The 16,599-nt window shown below is 41.1% G+C and overlaps 1 protein-coding gene across 14 annotated transcripts in view; it reads left to right on the top strand.

Moving 5' to 3' along the window:
• The window catches only part of LOC119486452 (unconventional myosin-IXAa-like), a 164,362-nt gene that overhangs the window by 106,025 nt on the left and 41,738 nt on the right, over positions 1–16,599 (top strand). For all 14 annotated transcript variants that reach the window (XM_037766583.1, XM_037766579.1, XM_037766580.1 and 11 more), the window contains 2 exons: positions 5,289–5,405; positions 7,247–7,381. In XM_037766583.1, coding sequence (XP_037622511.1) covers positions 5,289–5,405; positions 7,247–7,381 — 252 coding nt within the window. The remainder of the gene's footprint in view (positions 1–5,288; positions 5,406–7,246; positions 7,382–16,599) is intronic.

The following is a 16,599-nucleotide window of genomic DNA, read 5'->3' on the forward strand; positions in this document are numbered from 1 at the left end:
GAGGTGTAGAGGTAATCTGCCATCACTGAGGGATTGTAAAATGTATGTAATGTATGTACACTGATAGACAAAAACAACAACTCCATTAATATAAATTAAAAACACATGCAAGTTGGCATGTTGCGGTGAAACACACGCGAACAGACAGAGCATCCTGCAGCGAGGAAGCCAGCAGGCCACGTGCAGCGTGAGCTCATGCTGGTGTTTCACACCTCCTGTGGTTTTCAGGAGAAAGAAATGGAAAGAACAAGAACAACAACTTCCCCTCAGCAGAACCTTATAATGACAAGCACCAGCTAAGACCTGCTTTAACAGCCATCAGTACGCTTTACAAAAGCCTCTGATAAAGTCCTGCTAATTATTTTGTCAGTTTCTTGGGTGGCCCCTCCAGTAAAACATTTTCAACTCATTTGCTTCCAGCCATGTTCCCTCCAACTTCGTAACTGGTCCCATTGTGGTGAATAATTAAATTACATGGCACACACAGAGACAATTCATGCTCAGTGAGCATGTCAAATGTTCACATCTCATCTGCTGATCCCCGGAGTTCCTGCCGAAGCATTTAAAACCGTGATTCTTCTCATCAAATGTTGTATTATTTATAACAATCTTACATAACTTTGTGGAAGCGGAGACATCATGAGCCTGCTTGCTAAAAATACCATAAACAATCAATAATGCAGGAGTGAAGAGGCAGCTTTTAAAATGTACAGTTTTGCTTCATCACAGCGGTTGGCCGCATGCGGCCTCAGGAGGCGGTGTTTCTAAGGTTGATCAGGTTCACAATGTCCCACAAAGGGCTCTGAAAGAGGAGGAATATTTCTATTTTTTCTTGTTGTATAACTGATTTAAGACTTTTAGGTGTATTCAGTTTTAATGTCCATGTAGTTTGAGTCTGTGTGCGTGTTTTTGTTCATTGTTTCAGAAAGCTTCAGACCAACTTCCTCTGGCAAATTTGGTTTGTCTGAACTTGCTTCCCCCTCAGGGTTGTAACACAGTGTATAGCTGATAAGTTTAATCCTTATTTAACCAGACAAACCAATTAAAGGATAGGTTTAAACAAAATCAAGTCTGTCCTAAAACAATAGTGAGTTGCCCATACAGTATGAGCATGGCTAAAGGATTTGCTTGCTGTAATCATTCGTCATCATTTGTTGTAGTCAGCTTATACTGGCCATTAAAGGGTAACTTTGGTTTTCAGTGACTAATGGGGACAACAATTTTTGAATTCGATCCAGTATTGAGGGAGATCGCTGTAACCAGCAGTCGCAAAACGAGCTGCAAGGGCAAGTGAGCAGCGTCAATGTAACGTTACGTTCATTAAAGGTGCTTGTTTTTTGCCACTGACAGGCTCAGATTGTTATTATAAGTGTGTGACAACATTATGGAAAGGATCCTACAGAGAAATAAAACGTCTTTCTTACCTTTCGCTTCATCCGGTCTGTTTGTTATCGTGTCCAAGTCCCGCCCAGGGAGAAGTCTCGTTGTGAAATCTGAATATCAAATAAATACAGACAGGCATCGAATTCAAAGACCTCATCCACTTTGTCGAAATCTTAATAATGTCAGACGCTTACAAAAAGAATCAGAGCCTGTCATGGCAAAAACACGCACTTTTAGTGGACGCTAATGACGGTGCAAGCTTGCCCCAATAGCACCGTATTGCAGCCTGTGAGCAGCTGCCGTCTACAGCGCTCTCCCTCAATACTGGACCGATTTCAGGAATTTGTTGGGGCTATTAATCAGTTAGACAAAAAAATATGGGAAAATATCATTCAGGTCTATGTAAATTACTTCTCAAAGTTTAGCAGCAGCTAATATAAGTTAGACATAACAGTCTAGAAAAAATACCCAAGTCAGTTGAGAGTCAGAGTTGCAAGAAGATGCTTCTACACAAAAGAAAATGTGCAACACTGTGCGTATGTGTTGTGTTTTTTGCTTTTGACGCCAAATATGTCTAGAAGGTAACCACCAAAAAAACTTGTGAGAACATTCAAGGTCAATGCGTAACCTTAACCATCTCGCCAGAGTTTCATAATTTAGGGATTACCTTCTAGACACAACCCCAAAATAAGATGATTTAGACGATCACAGCATGATAATCAGACTGTGTTTTGCGAATTTTGTTTCCCCACATACTTTCTTTTGCAGCTGTTGCCATTTTTCTGTCGCTATATTTCATGAATTCAGCCAGCTGTGTATTTAGGAAGATGGCCTCCCCATTCTTAATCCTGCCCTACCAAGCTCTAATTGGATTTCTCCAACTGGTGGAAAATAGTCTTCAATGGGCACAACACCAGACCTTTTTGAATCACTAAACAATTTGAAAGCTAGTCTGGAACCAGGCTGTATGTGTCTGGCATTTCAGCATTGATAGGAGGTGGATGTCATGATGACGCCAAGTTAACTGTAGAGAAAAGTGAAGAAATTCCTGGAGTTATGTAACTCTACACTTCCATCCAAGTGGATTTTCAGGGAGAGGATCGGGATACAACGTTAGATATTAAATTACATTCAGATGTAGTCCGTAGCATCCTAGTGAGCTGTTTGGAAGGATGGTATTGCTTTACATAAACTATGCATGAGTACACGTTTGGTATGAAACCAGGGTTAGACTCCTTGACATGAGCAAAACCAAACATCCCGTTGTTCTCACTACCGTCTGTATTTGACGTAAAGACGCCCTGATGCCAAAGTTGCAACCTTCCCTGTCTGTCTTTTATGGGGTCATTTATACAGAGCGGTGTGATTCTGTGTTTTTTCACTCACCAGAAGTCGTCACAAATACAGAAGTTTCCCCCTTCTTGTTTCCTATTTGTTTTCAATCTCTGCTAAATTAAATCTACTCTGATTGGATTACCCTGAGCCTTTTCAAATTGGGTCAAATTTTGATCTCTGTTGTAACGCACGGGGTTCCTGCCATGAAAATGTTTGACCTAGTTGAAGCAGATTTCTTTTTGTCTTGTTCCACTCCCCCATTCAATCATAACACTTCTCGCTGCCAAAGAACGAGCTCTGGTGTCCAAGTCTCCATTTAAGTCTGCGTATGTTAGCTTAGCATCACTTTCATCATGTCTGAGGAGAGAGCATAGTTGCTCTTTGGCTTGTTGAGGCGTAATACTGGCTCCTCTTGGCAGCGTTGTTTTTTTTATGGATCAGAAAAGCGATCCATAAAAAGAGTTGTCCAAATGGTGATCTGCAGGTCTGGAGGCACTTAAGGTCTGGCTCCTGACTGAAAACGCCTAAAATATTGCAGCACTTTGCACAGCAAGACTCCCCATCATAAGAACAGTAACTCAGAGTTGTGAGCAGTGTGGGAGCGTTAACACAAGCTCACGTGTTGACCCTCTAAATACAAAGTGGTTATAAACCTTTAACAATTTATTAATAACAAAAGCCTGGCATTTCCTATCTCTACGTTAAAGATGCATAGTTGCTAGACTGTTTGTACTGTTGGTACTTGAGCTAATGCTGTCCAAAGGAATCTTCTGTGAGATTAATGCTAGTTGACTGTTGGCTCATTTCAACAGACTGGATTGTTTCCTAATAAATAATGTTGATTAATTGATCTTGGTTAGTTGTTAATTTGAAGGCGAGATGAGACAATTGGCACCACTCTCATGTCTGTAATGGTATGATAAATGCGAAGGTAGAGCTGGCTGGAGATTGGCTTAGCTTCATTTAGCATCAAGGCTAGAAACAAGTTGAGAAACAACAGCTATCCTGGCACTGTCCAAAGGTATTAAAACACATGCACCTGAGTTAACTCACCGTAAAACCACAACTTGGAAATAGCACATCAATTAATCAAATTTGGAGCTGTCGGACGGCTGATTATTGTTATTCTTTTAAACTTTAGACAGAGCCAGGCTAGCTGTTTCCATCTGCTTCCAGTCTTCAAGCTAAACTAAGCTAATAACCTCCTGGCCATAGCTTCATATTTAGGTTTTGATTTTCCTCATCTACTTCTGGTAAAGAAAAAAGCAAATGAGCCACCAAAAATGTCTACAAGAAATCAATTCTCCCAAGTGCATTTGAATGATTAAATACATATTTAATCGTAATCTACAGGGCCAACCCCTCAATCCACTCCTCCCTGAATTTGCATATTTGCCATGTGTAAAAGGCCTACTGAACTTTATTTGATTGCATTTGATTGATCTCCAAGATCTCCTATTTGTAATTCATGTTGATTGTGGTGAAGCCAAAGACAATTTTCCACATAGCGGGCAATAATGTTTCTAACTAACCAATGAGCTATTGAGCTAAAATGTCTAACTACTCCTTCATGATTTCACACTAAAATGTATGTCAGCAACGTAGGTCAAAAGACAGCTGACCATTATTATTATTGTCAATTGATCTGTTTCTTTTAGTCAATAAAATGTCAGAAAATAGAAAAAAAAAATGTCAATCACAGTTTCCCAGAGCCTATGGCGATGTCTTCAAATTGCTTGTTTTGTCTAACCTACAATATATTCAATTCACAATCATCTTAAACAGCAAATGTTTGGCATTTTTTCCTGATTAATGACTTAAACGATTGTTGATGATTCATTTCCTGTCAGTCGACTGAGTGATTATTTGACTATGATGTCAGCAATAATGTGAAACTAGATTTCTATAGTGGCTGTATCCAAATTATTGACAGTCTCATTTGATTTAAAGCACTATATATATATCCATTGATTAATTGTTCACCACAGCAGATCTGCTTTTCCTTGTGGTTTCTGGATGTTTTTTGTTCTCTCTGTGAGTCCAATCAGATGACTCAGCGTCTCCCTGTGAGAGCAGTTCATTAGACCTCTTCTCTGCCCGCTTCACACATTTAATATGACACTGATCCAGTTCCAGAGAACAGAGAGGGAACATTAATGTGGTGTTTGTCTGACCTGAGCTGCTGCAGTCGGCAGGTGTTAGTCTGGGTTTGATATAGTGAAGTCGGCAGCTTTCTACCTACAACAGCAGTGGCCGTGCTGCAGAATGACTTTGTGTTATGCAGTTGCAGAAAAAGAGCATTACACAGAACAAACAAAATAACCAGGTTAACAAAAAGAAGGACGTGTTTTACTGGTTGCATAAGTGTTCCACTAAGCCCTGTTGGCCTCCGCAGCAACACTACCACCACTGTGATATTAACATGGTTGAGCTGCAGCAGCGGAGGGTTTCTGTGCTTCAGTGAGGCTGAGAGTGAGAGTGATAAAACAGCATTGGCTCCTGTTCCAGATTTAAAAACACATGTTTTTGATCAGGAGGAAACTGACGTGTTCTGTGTTGTGTGTGTGTAGGCGGGCACGGTGAGGGACTCCATGGCGAAGTCACTGTACAGCGCGCTGTTTGACTGGATTGTGTTCAGGACCAACCATGCCCTGCTGAACAACAAGGACCTGGAGGATAACTCAAAGGTAGGAATAAAAAAAATCACCCACACACACACTTAATGTATGTCCTCACATACAGAAACACACCTATTACATCTGTCCATGAGACAGATATATCCTTGCATTTTTTTATCCAAACTTTATGAAACCAGTAACATAAACAACATATTGGCATCCCGATAATTGTGCAAAAGAGGTATGCAACAGTGCAATTCAACATTAACAGACGGCATAAGAGACAAATACACACTTAAAAAGTATGTGTAACAAAACTAAACAAAATAAAAAAATATGAATGTATATCAAAACAATAGATTTTGAGGGGTTGTAAAACTTTTTAAACATTTTTACCATAAGCTCATAATTTGTTGTTTTTAGTTTCATTTATTTTATATTAAATTCCAATTCTTTCATAAACAAATTAAAGCAGGTGACGTGTTTTGAACATCTCTGCATTTGCATACTTTTTGGGCTTTGCCGTTGTAGTTGTCATGACAACAGTAGCAGTAGTAGTATAGTAAGGTATAGTATATGATAAGATATATATTAATGTGCAGCCCAGTCGTTAATTGTGCAGCCCTACTTTTATTTAAATTGCTGTAAAGGAAGATGAACATCTGAAAAATCTACACTTCTCGATGGTATGTGATGTTTTTTTTCCCTCCAAAAAATCAACAAGTTATTACACAGAAATGCTGCATTCTGGTCTTTTAAAACAAATCAATCTCTTTTAGAGAAATATGTGGAACAAGCAGGTGACCATGTAAGAGCCAAATAAAAGTATTTCCAAAATGTGCAAACATACATGAGGATAAATATTTATCCACATACGTCCCTTTGTCCTGTTCATGTCTTCCCTTTGTTCTTTTTGTCTTTCCTCACCTTCATTTGTCCGACTCATTCTCCCCATCCTGCTGCTGTCTGTCTGTCAACCACATCCGCCTGTCTGTCTGTCTGTCTGTCTGTCTGTCTGTCTGCCTGTCTGTCTGCCTGTCTCTCTGTCAGTCGAGACTCGATTCCCTTTCTGCTTTTTTTCTGGCGTCCTTTGCTCCCAGAGGCAGCGAGTGGTGTGATATGAAAATTCCACTATGTGTGTGTGTGTGTGTGTATATAACTACATATGTGTGTGTTGATGTGGCAGCTGGCACGTCAAACCCTGTGGGGGCATCTAAAGGATTAGAAAACAGATCATTGTGTGGGTGTGGGTGTGTGTGTGTATGTGCACGTGTGTGTGCCAAGAACATTTGGGCAGATGGCATCAAGTTCCTCTCAGCTCAGTTTACCCCCTGTGGTCCTCTGCTGTCCCAGCGCTGTGCGTGTGTGTGTGTGCGTGTGCCTCCCTTGGCACTGACATCATCTGTGTGTGTGTGTGTGTGTGTGTGTGTTTGTCGTCCCTTGGTGCTGTCAGCAGGTCGATGAGGTTGCACTTTCAGTCAAGGTCATTGTTCTGATGTGCAGATAACAGTTTATATGTGTAGCTGTATGTATGTGTGAGCTCATGTATGTTTTTAAAAAACTGCCCTGCAGAGAGAAATAAAACACGTCTGAATGAAATTAGATTAAATTGGAAACAGCTTTTACAGTCCATTTCATAATTAAAGGCCGTCTTTGGGCGGAGGCCTCCTTCAGATGGTGCATATTAATGATGTATGATGCCATGAATCTTATTAACACCCAGGGGACAGCTGGGTCACTGGAGCTGTAGAGAATAAAATGAGAAACACAATAAAGAGTATCAATAAATAATAAAGAATCATACATTTGTACTGATGTTGACAGTGTTGCCAGAGGATATTTTTTCATATCCTGATCCTTTAAATGTGTAAACTATGGAAATAAACTGAGCCGTCTGTCTTTCCCTCCAGCTGCTGTCGATAGGCGTCCTGGACATCTTTGGTTTTGAGGATTACGAGAACAACAGCTTTGAACAGTTCTGCATCAACTTCGCCAACGAACGACTGCAGCACTACTTCAACCAGCACATCTTCAAATTAGAGCAGGTACACTGTTATTATCTACTCTACTCTACTCTACTCTATTTTACTCTCCTCCCCCCTTCTCTCTGAACCTCTTCCTCCTCTCTACTCTCCTACTCTCTCCCCCTCTCCTCTTCTCTACTTTAATCTCCTCTCCTCTCCTACTTTAGTTTCCTCTTCTCTTCCTCTCCTCTCCTCTTCCCCCTCCTCTCCTCTATTCTACTCTACTCTCCTCATCATCCTCCTCCTCCCCTACTCAACTCTCCTCTTCCTCTTCCTCTCCTACTTTAGTTTCCTCTCCTCTCCTCTCCTCTCCTCTCTTCTCCTCTTCCTCTCCTACTTTAGTTTCCTCTCCTCTCCTCTCCTCTCCTCTCCTCTCCTCTTCTCTCCTCTCCTCTCCTCTCATCTCCTCTCCTCTCCTCTCCTCTCCTGTCCTCTCCTCTCTTCTTCTCTTCCTCTCCTACTTTAGTTTCCTCTCCTATCCTCTCCTCTCCTCTCCTCTCATCTCCTCTTCCTCTCCTACTTTAGTTTCCTCTCTTCTCCTCTCTTCTCCTCTTCCTCTCCTACTTTAGTTTCCTCTCCTCTCCTCTCCTCTCCTCTCCTCTCCTCTCCTCTTCCTCTCCTACTTTAGTTTCCTCTCCTCTCCTCTCCTCTCTTCTCCTCTCCTCTCCTCTCTTCTCCTCTTCCTCTCCTACTTTAGTTTCCTCTCCTATCCTCTCCTCTCCTCTCCTCTCATCTCCTCTTCCTCTCCTACTTTTGTTTCCTCTCCTCTTCTCTCTTCTCCTCTTCCTCTCCTACTTTAGTTTCCTCTCCTCTCCTCTCCCCTACTTTACTCTCCTCTTCCTCTCCTACTTTAGTTTCCTCTCCTCTCCTCTCCTCTCCTCACCTCTCCTCTCCTCTCCCCTACTTTACTCTCCTCTTCCTCTCCTACTTTAGTTTCCTCTTCCTCTTCCTCCTCCTCCTCCTCCTCCTCCTCTCCTCTTCCTCTCCTCTACAGACAATGATTATTGTTGCAGCTGCTGATAACACGTCATTGCATTTTGTGTGTTACTGCGTCCATGACGATGTTAACAAAACCCATTCATACGTGATCTGCTCCGGTGTGTCTTGTGTGTCTCGTAATGACGTCAGTTGATGGCGTAACATTATTGTGGTTGTTACACATTCCTCAAAAACTGCCTTTATGCTGTTGATTGATTCAGCTGATGGAGGGATGAATGGTCCTCCTGACTGACATCAAACTGGTGAAAATAGATGACTTCCTCTTCAGTGGAGAGCTCTTAGTGCAGAACAGTATGGTTTAACACACTGAGAGAGAGAAGCTGCTTTTATAAAGCTGTCCATGTTTTCTGAGATGTTTTTCACACATCTTGATTATTTAGTCTGATCTGTAGCATTCTCTACTTTGCTAAACACACTTTCAATAAAGGCCGAAGACAGGAGTCAGGAGGCAGTAAACAGTATTGGATAAAGCAGATTCAATAATAGTGATTACAAATAAGAAACATGTAAACACATTCCCCCCAACACATACCATGTAGAGGAAAGAAAACCTTCATTCGGTAGCTCAGTGGCACCAGACTAACGTTACCAGACTTCCGAGGCAACCAATCTTTGCATGTTGAATATTCCCTCGTACTGTATGAGCGCTTCGTGCTGGACGGCCACGTTCCCCCTGACATTACAGTACAAGCAGCTGTAATTATGTAGCTAGGTTAAGTTAGCACGCACATCCATTAAAGTCAAAAGGTCAGAGGAAAAGTGCTGACATGCTGGTTAGAGAGCAGGAGTCGAGCAGAGCTGCATGTTTCCTGATGCTGCTACAGTAACACTGCCAACACACTTAGACGTGTGTACATTTTCTCTGACTGTTTGTTTGTTTTTGTTTACTCTTTATGCCTCTGAATGGCCTCTGTCTCCCTTTCCTTTTTTATTCTCTGGTGTAATTTCATCCCTGTTTCTCCTCGTCATCACGGCTGTGCTGATCAGAGAGACGTCAGCTTCATGACTACCCCGTCTCTCTTCTACTCGAAAGCACCATTACTGAACCACTAATCCCTGACCAGCTATATTATGCATTCATTATGCTCATTTATTCAGATACCCGCTGCCAAACCACTTGTGCATGTTATACTTTTCCCCTCAAATCACATCCGTAGAACGAGCGAGAGAGCAGTGAGTTGGAAAGAAAAGAGACATAATGAGTCTCAATCAGTTGGCCTGTGTCACAGAAGCTGTCGGCTCTCGTCTTCCTCTCGTACTGAGCCCCGATTGGCCGTGGCATCGTAGCAGGCGGGCCCGTCGCTGACGGCAGAATGAGGAGAGAAACCGAGTGAAAAAAAAGAGCAGTGTTTCTGTAAACGAGTGCAATAACGTCCCTTCACCCTCAATGAAGATCACAGACTGCCTATGTGCTAATGGTTCTGTTATCTGTTTCTGACAGTTAGCCCTCAGGGTCTACACACACACAAACACACACACACACATACACACACACACTGCAGGATGTAGCATGTACTAACAAACCAACAGTAAATTAAAGATTGACGGTTAAGCTCTCCGGGGCTTTAATATTACATCTAGATGTTTCGCTGCTGGAGCTGATGGTCATAAAGACAAATTAAAATAACTGCTGTCAAAGCTAAGATAGTTTAGCTATGCCAAACAACAGTCTTAGATTAAGATTAAGGTAGAAAAGTTTTTTTATGTGTCATATCATGTTTGTTTATTTATTATTCATCCATAAAAATAGAGAAATTAAATTACAGTACTCCCATTCAGATCAACCGATGCGGATTACAAAACATAGGAAATGAATGCCCATTAATAAACATGTTTAAAAACAATATATATATATCATTATATTCCATGTTAAAAACTGTAAATGAGACAGAGTTTATATCTGTTGTTCCTGGCCAGACATTGAATAGTTACCCTAACAACAGAATATAACATATAGAAACCTATGTAGGCAGGGCTGTAGTACTCCAGTCCGGTCTCAAGACCACTTTTTTGAAGTCTTGCGCTTGGCTTGGACTCGGACCTCGTTGGACTCAGACCTGTCTTGGTCTCGGGTTCAGCTTTTGAGAACTGGTCTAGTTGTTCCTGCTGATTTGGGATCAGTCCTTAACGTACCTGTAGAATCCTGTATTGGTCTTCAAACCTAAATTCGATACATTAATTAGTTTGGTGTTTGAAGATAGATCAATATTGTTTATAGATGAATTATTTCTGTCCATCTTTAATCACTATATTAGCATTGGAAAAACAATATTGCCTATTATGGTCTTGAACAGGACTCAATTTGCTCTGGATTCAGTTTTGACTTGGTCTTGACTCAGACTCGACTGGATCTGGTCTTGGACTTGACTTGGAATCAACTAAGCTCGTCTTGACTACAGCCCTGTATGTAGATTATGATGTTTATTGAAATATGATCTAATGTAAAACATTCATTAAACTTCCTTCTTTGAAACAATAGATGATCCATTCTCATCCGTCCATGTCAGGACTCAGTACTAACTGAAAGGCAGCTACAGTATATCTGTAGATGGACAGATCTTAACCTGGTCTTGCCTTTTCAGAGACAAAGGCACTTATAGAAATCATTTGTGTTATTTAGTTTGAGAGAAGACCCCAAACAGACTTGTATAAGTAATTTACTCAAACAGCATTATGCTGAATAAAATGTGGAGATGGTGTTTTAATCCGGGACCAAACAGATACAACTGGTTAGAAACCACTTCATATAATGAACGTGTTAAATGTATTGTGTCATATTGGTCCTGTAAATTGTTTAACTTGTGTTGTCAGTCACTCTGACAACGGCAGGTGCTCCTCGATGGTTATCTCTCTCTTTTGATTGAACCTTTCACTTGAAGGTCGTCTTCCTGTGTTATGTTCAACTAATAAGTGTCAAAGTGCTGCCGAGACGTTCGCCCTCACAGGGCGCTGCCCAATATTGTTCCAGGAGAGTTCACGTTTATTATCCTTTAATCACTGGGGTCCTCCCAACCTTTGGCTCTCTGCCTCTCCTGAGTTTATTTGACAGGACAACAGTTGAGGTGGCGCTGAGCTCCGGGGCCCCTCCGAGGCCCCTCCGAGGCAGGTGGGTACAACTTCCTGATCGAGGGGTTGCCAGATCTCTACTGATTTGTGTTTGTTTGAATAAAGTTGTGCAGTTCACGCCACAGGCCCCTTCTACCCTCAGTTTGACGTCATGGGGAGAGAAAGCACGCCGCACCTTTAACTGCTGGCCCTCAGTCACCTTTAGACGATACAGAAACTTACATAAACTCACCACAACTAAACGGTACTTTGTAGTTTTTGTTATTTGTTGTGAGTTTATTAGCAATTTATTTTAAAATCTAAAGGAAAAAGAAGATGATGTCTTCACCTCTTCATGCCTAAAAATCTCTTCTACCAGTGATGAAACTGTAACAAGCACATTGTTGGTGAACTGAAGCAGAAACACAAAAAAGGAAATTACAGAAATCTTCCGTGCAAACATGTATTGTTGTTGCTGTTATATTCCCCACAGTAACTAAATAATGAGACTATTCCTTGGAATCGCTGTGTTTGTTTATGTTGTTTCATTCACTGTGGGGGAAAACAGGAGGTTTGCAGTAGAACAGTTTTATCTAAATGTGTGTTTCTAAAAAGGAGCAGAATACTGAGTTTAATTACACAATAATGCACATGGCATTTAGAGAGCAATAAGACCTCCGTTCTTGCTTTTGGCGAGAAGGCCATGTAGTCTGTACTGACTGCAATATAAACACATCCGTGTAAACAACAAACACAGGACTTTCAACCAGGAGACTGCTGTTTCTTTTGTAAGTTACGTCAGTGACGTTTGTGACGTGTTTTCTGTACTTATATTAAGTTCTTTCCGTACATATTTTACTTACTTATTTTAACGCCAACCATGACATTTTTCTTTTACAAAAAATAAATACACATACATGGGATACATTAAAATCATTAAAACAGGCATACAAATAAAGCGCTGTGTGATAAGTTCAGTTACTGTCAGTCTGAAAGTGCCAGTGCGTACTTGAGCACACAAGTCTCAGGATCAAAAGTCTTGTTCGCTCCATGGAAGGATCTGTTTTTTTGTCTAAAGTTCTCCTCCTTCTGAGGTCAGTTAGTTCCTACTTAATGACGGTGTCCCTGTAAATCACAGTCCGATCCATGACCATCTCGTTTTCCATAACTTGAAACACACGATGCCGATGATCAGTATGGACAGTTCTTTTTGTATTACAGACGTCTTTTGAACTAACAAACCATACATCACAGATTTATAATCAACCTCATGATGTTTTCCCTAAACCTAACTGATGACTAAAATGCGTCCTCATGACACGCGGAATATCCTTGTAATGTCGTGCTATTTTTCCGCCTTCCCATGAGATCGGGTTGCCCACAGATGTTTGATTTTACTGCTTTCGTGGGAGCTCAGACCGCTCCGCTCCCACGTAACTCGAACCCTGATTATCCACCGATATCAGATATTTGTTGGAGAAAACACAAGCAGCCCAAATTGACCAATCACAGCTCTTGCTGCCTCGATGTGCTATCTTTGTAGCCCCAACATATTATCACATTTTCAGGGTGTGCACATCAGTTATGATGTAACCTAAAGCGGCTACTACTGTATATATATACTGTATAAATCCAGCTTAAGGTGACTTTGAGTATGAAGATTTATATTCAGAGTTTGTCCGTCATTCTGACTTTGAAAGGTGATTTTCCATCAGGGGGATTTTCCTCTTCTCGTTCCTCCGGGCTTCACTCCCCTCCAACCAATCAGTCCGTCTTATCAGCAGCGTGTGTGTTTACCTTCGGAACAGCAGCCAAAGCTAATAGGACCACACCAACCACAACCCTCCGTGTGTGTGTGTGTGAGTCCAGTGTTTACACTCAACATGCCAATCGGTGCTTGATTTCTCTTCTGTGTTAGGACGGTATATCAAAGTAAGAAAACACATGACTGCCACCGCCTTAGGCAAACACGCTATCGTGTTTAACGCTTGAGATATCTGTAAAGAAATCAAAAACATGTGGCCAGGTCTACCTTCATCTGATCTCCTGCTGCCCACTGTTATTCAGTTCATTGTCTAACAGTGAATGCAGGAGTAAGTGCCAGGGCATTCTCTGAAGGAGGAGATTGTATCTAAATGTGCTCTTTATTATATTAGTAGTCATACTGATAAAGCGGCAGTTAATTCTCCGTAGATCGGGAAAGCCAAGTTGGTGTTTTGATGCAGATTTTCCTCTCTACACCCTTATTCCTTGACGTCATTTATGTGAGTCATGCTGGTCGACAGAGTCTGACTCTTTATAGCTGGATCACAAAAACATGTTTAATGACAACACAGCAAGCATGTCTTCATCTTTTATCTGAGTCTCTGTGCACAGAACCTGCTCCAGCTCTCACCGATGATTGCATCGCTGTTCCTCCTGTCTGCTCCATAAAAACACCCTGCTGTCATAACAAGAGAGGAGGCCGCTGTGAGAGGGAGACATATAAAGAGAGAAGAAATAGAGAGATAGCAACACAAACACACTCGCAGCCTCCCTACGCAGCAGAAAACAGACACAGAGCTGACTAATAGACGGAGTGACGGCCACGCATCAGAACTCCCTGATTTCTTCAGCACAGCAGGACGTTTTACAGCTTTTATTGCTCGCAGATTGGTTTTGGTTTGAGATTTTTTTTTACACCTGTGTCTCAGTCCAAATATCTGTTGTGTCTCTCTGTATTTATAGTGGTCAGTGGAGAATTCACCTAATATATTGCAGCATGTTTTGTGAATTATTGCGAGTATTTTGGACACTAATGGGGACATCCTCTTGAAATTATTAAGTAGACAAATGGTGGACATCAGGGAATGTCAGTGGTGGAAGAAATACTTAAACTTAAGTACCACAGTGTAGAAATACTCTGTTGCAAGTAAAAGTCATGCATTAAATATTTTACTTCAGTAAAAGTACAAACGTATTGGCAGTAAAAGTAGGGGAGAGCGGGGTCGGTTGGGACAGGAGGACAGTTAGGACAGTGTCTTTTTCAGCAAGTTAGAAAGCAACTATGCCATTCACCACCAAACAAGACAAAGGCTTTTCCTAATTGAACAACACCCACTGAGTGATTGTTTTCTCAAATGGCAGCCCGTCACACCCCCTTTTGTTTGCCAATTTCCATATCCCAGTAATTTATGAAAATATAATCATTTTACAAATGTTTTTTTTTTCTCATAGAAATGTGTGAACAAATGTCATTGTAAATATAAGGTGTTCAGATTTAGACTGCAATTTTATTTAATTTAGATTATATATTTTTTAGCCCAGAACATGGTGTCCCAACCGACCTAGGGACGCAAAATGTTGGGGAAATGCACTCTTTGTACATTTAACAAAAATTGTGCCTTTCACATTTGGGTTGGGCTCTAAAAAACTTGGTAAATTATTAGCAGACACCTGTATCTGATCAGGGATCAAAATATTTTCATTACTGTTCAAGTAGTCTGTGAGTAATGGAAGTTTATTTGGTGTCGATACAAAAGTGTCCCATCCGACCCCGCTCTCCCCTACTGGCCCATCAGAAAAATATATAATATATGATTGGATTATAATTGTTGTGTAAGCATCACTTTAATGTTGTTGCTGGTAAAGTTAGAGCTAATTTTAACTACTTTACTGGATAGTTTGACCTCTAATAATAATCATCATTTATTTCTTGATTATATTTTGTATTAATAATCGGAATCTGAATAATCGGAAACTCAAATAAAGTACAAGTACCTCAAAATTGTAATTGAGTCCATCCAAGTTTTAAAGCAAACCAGGATTTGTCAGTATAAGTATATTTTTGTTCCAGTTTTAGTGAGCTCTGGCTCAGTTTGGCTTCATCTTTGTCGTCTTTGCTGACAGGACTGAAACAAGACGTCTGAACAGTGTTGTGTGCTCTGAGATGTTCTGAGTTATTCTCTGCCGTTGTTCTCTTACCGAGTCTCCTCTGTCAGCTCGGAGAAGTCTGACCTCTCCTATCTGCTGCAGTGTTTTGATTTAATGTCTCCATTCTCTGTAAACTCCACTAGTCAGCCCTCAGGGTCCAGAGCGCTGCTGCTTTTTCTATTTTACCAGGTCTTTAGTTGCATTCACCTGCCGTTCTCAGTCTACATCAGAGCTGTAAGTGGACTGTTAAGAAAACAGCCTCTGGACCCGACGCACTGGATTAGAGGACCAACAGTATCACGGTTAGAGAGGTTGGAGTGATAGATTACGATACTAACGATTATTTATCTTATCAGTTACTCCCCTGATTATTTTCTCGAATTAATAGATTAATCATTTTGTCTATAAAGTGCTAGAAAATATTGAAAAATGCACATTATAGTTATCCTAAACATTAAGTTTACGATCATGTAAGACATCTTCACATTTGAGAAGCTGGAATCAGAGAAACTGTAATTTCTTCTTGAAAAAATGGCTGAAACAATTAATCAATTATTTACCAATTAGTTTTTTGTAGATAAACAATAACTGTTTCAGATCCGACAGTAGCAGCTGGTGAGATCAGAGGTCGTATGAAAATGTGAAGACTTGTCTCCTAAAGCAGCTGCTTGTTAGTTGCATGTCTGGCACATAATGATGAAATTCCGCTCGCAGCCAGTCGGCCACTCTGGCGTTGAGTCGAACCGTAACTGAACCACGTCCTTCACATGCTGAGGCACAGCTTCGCAGTCGTCTGTCTGCCGGGCCGAGCCATTTACGTAAATGTGTGTATGTAATGAAATGGCTGATTGGTGCAGAAGTATGTGTGTTTATCTCTCTATCTGTGTGTCTGCATCTAATTGTCTCTGTGAGTCAACACACGTGTTCACAAACTGGCTCACAGACTCAACAAAGTCAGCCAGATGAACTGAGTCAGTTATCTGCGAGTGCTCGGCTCGGTGAGATTTAAACAAAAGCACACACATGCATGCAACGTTTTTTTATGGCGACGTTTGTTGTTTTGCTGGATCCGGTGCGACCGCTGAATGACACCAAACATACCACATGTTCCGAATGCCTCGTCAGTGATTCAGCAGCCTAAACATGGAGAAGGCGAACGTGTCGCATGTGTTAAATATCTTCTAGTGCTGCTTTGAATACTTGACTGTTGGCTCATTTTAGTAATTGGGTTCCAACCGATAAAAAAAACGATCAAAAACAGAAGCACACACCCATAGATACAG

This window comes from Sebastes umbrosus, chromosome 4, assembly GCF_015220745.1.
Source record: "Sebastes umbrosus isolate fSebUmb1 chromosome 4, fSebUmb1.pri, whole genome shotgun sequence".
NCBI classification, from domain to species: domain Eukaryota; kingdom Metazoa; phylum Chordata; class Actinopteri; order Perciformes; family Sebastidae; genus Sebastes; species Sebastes umbrosus.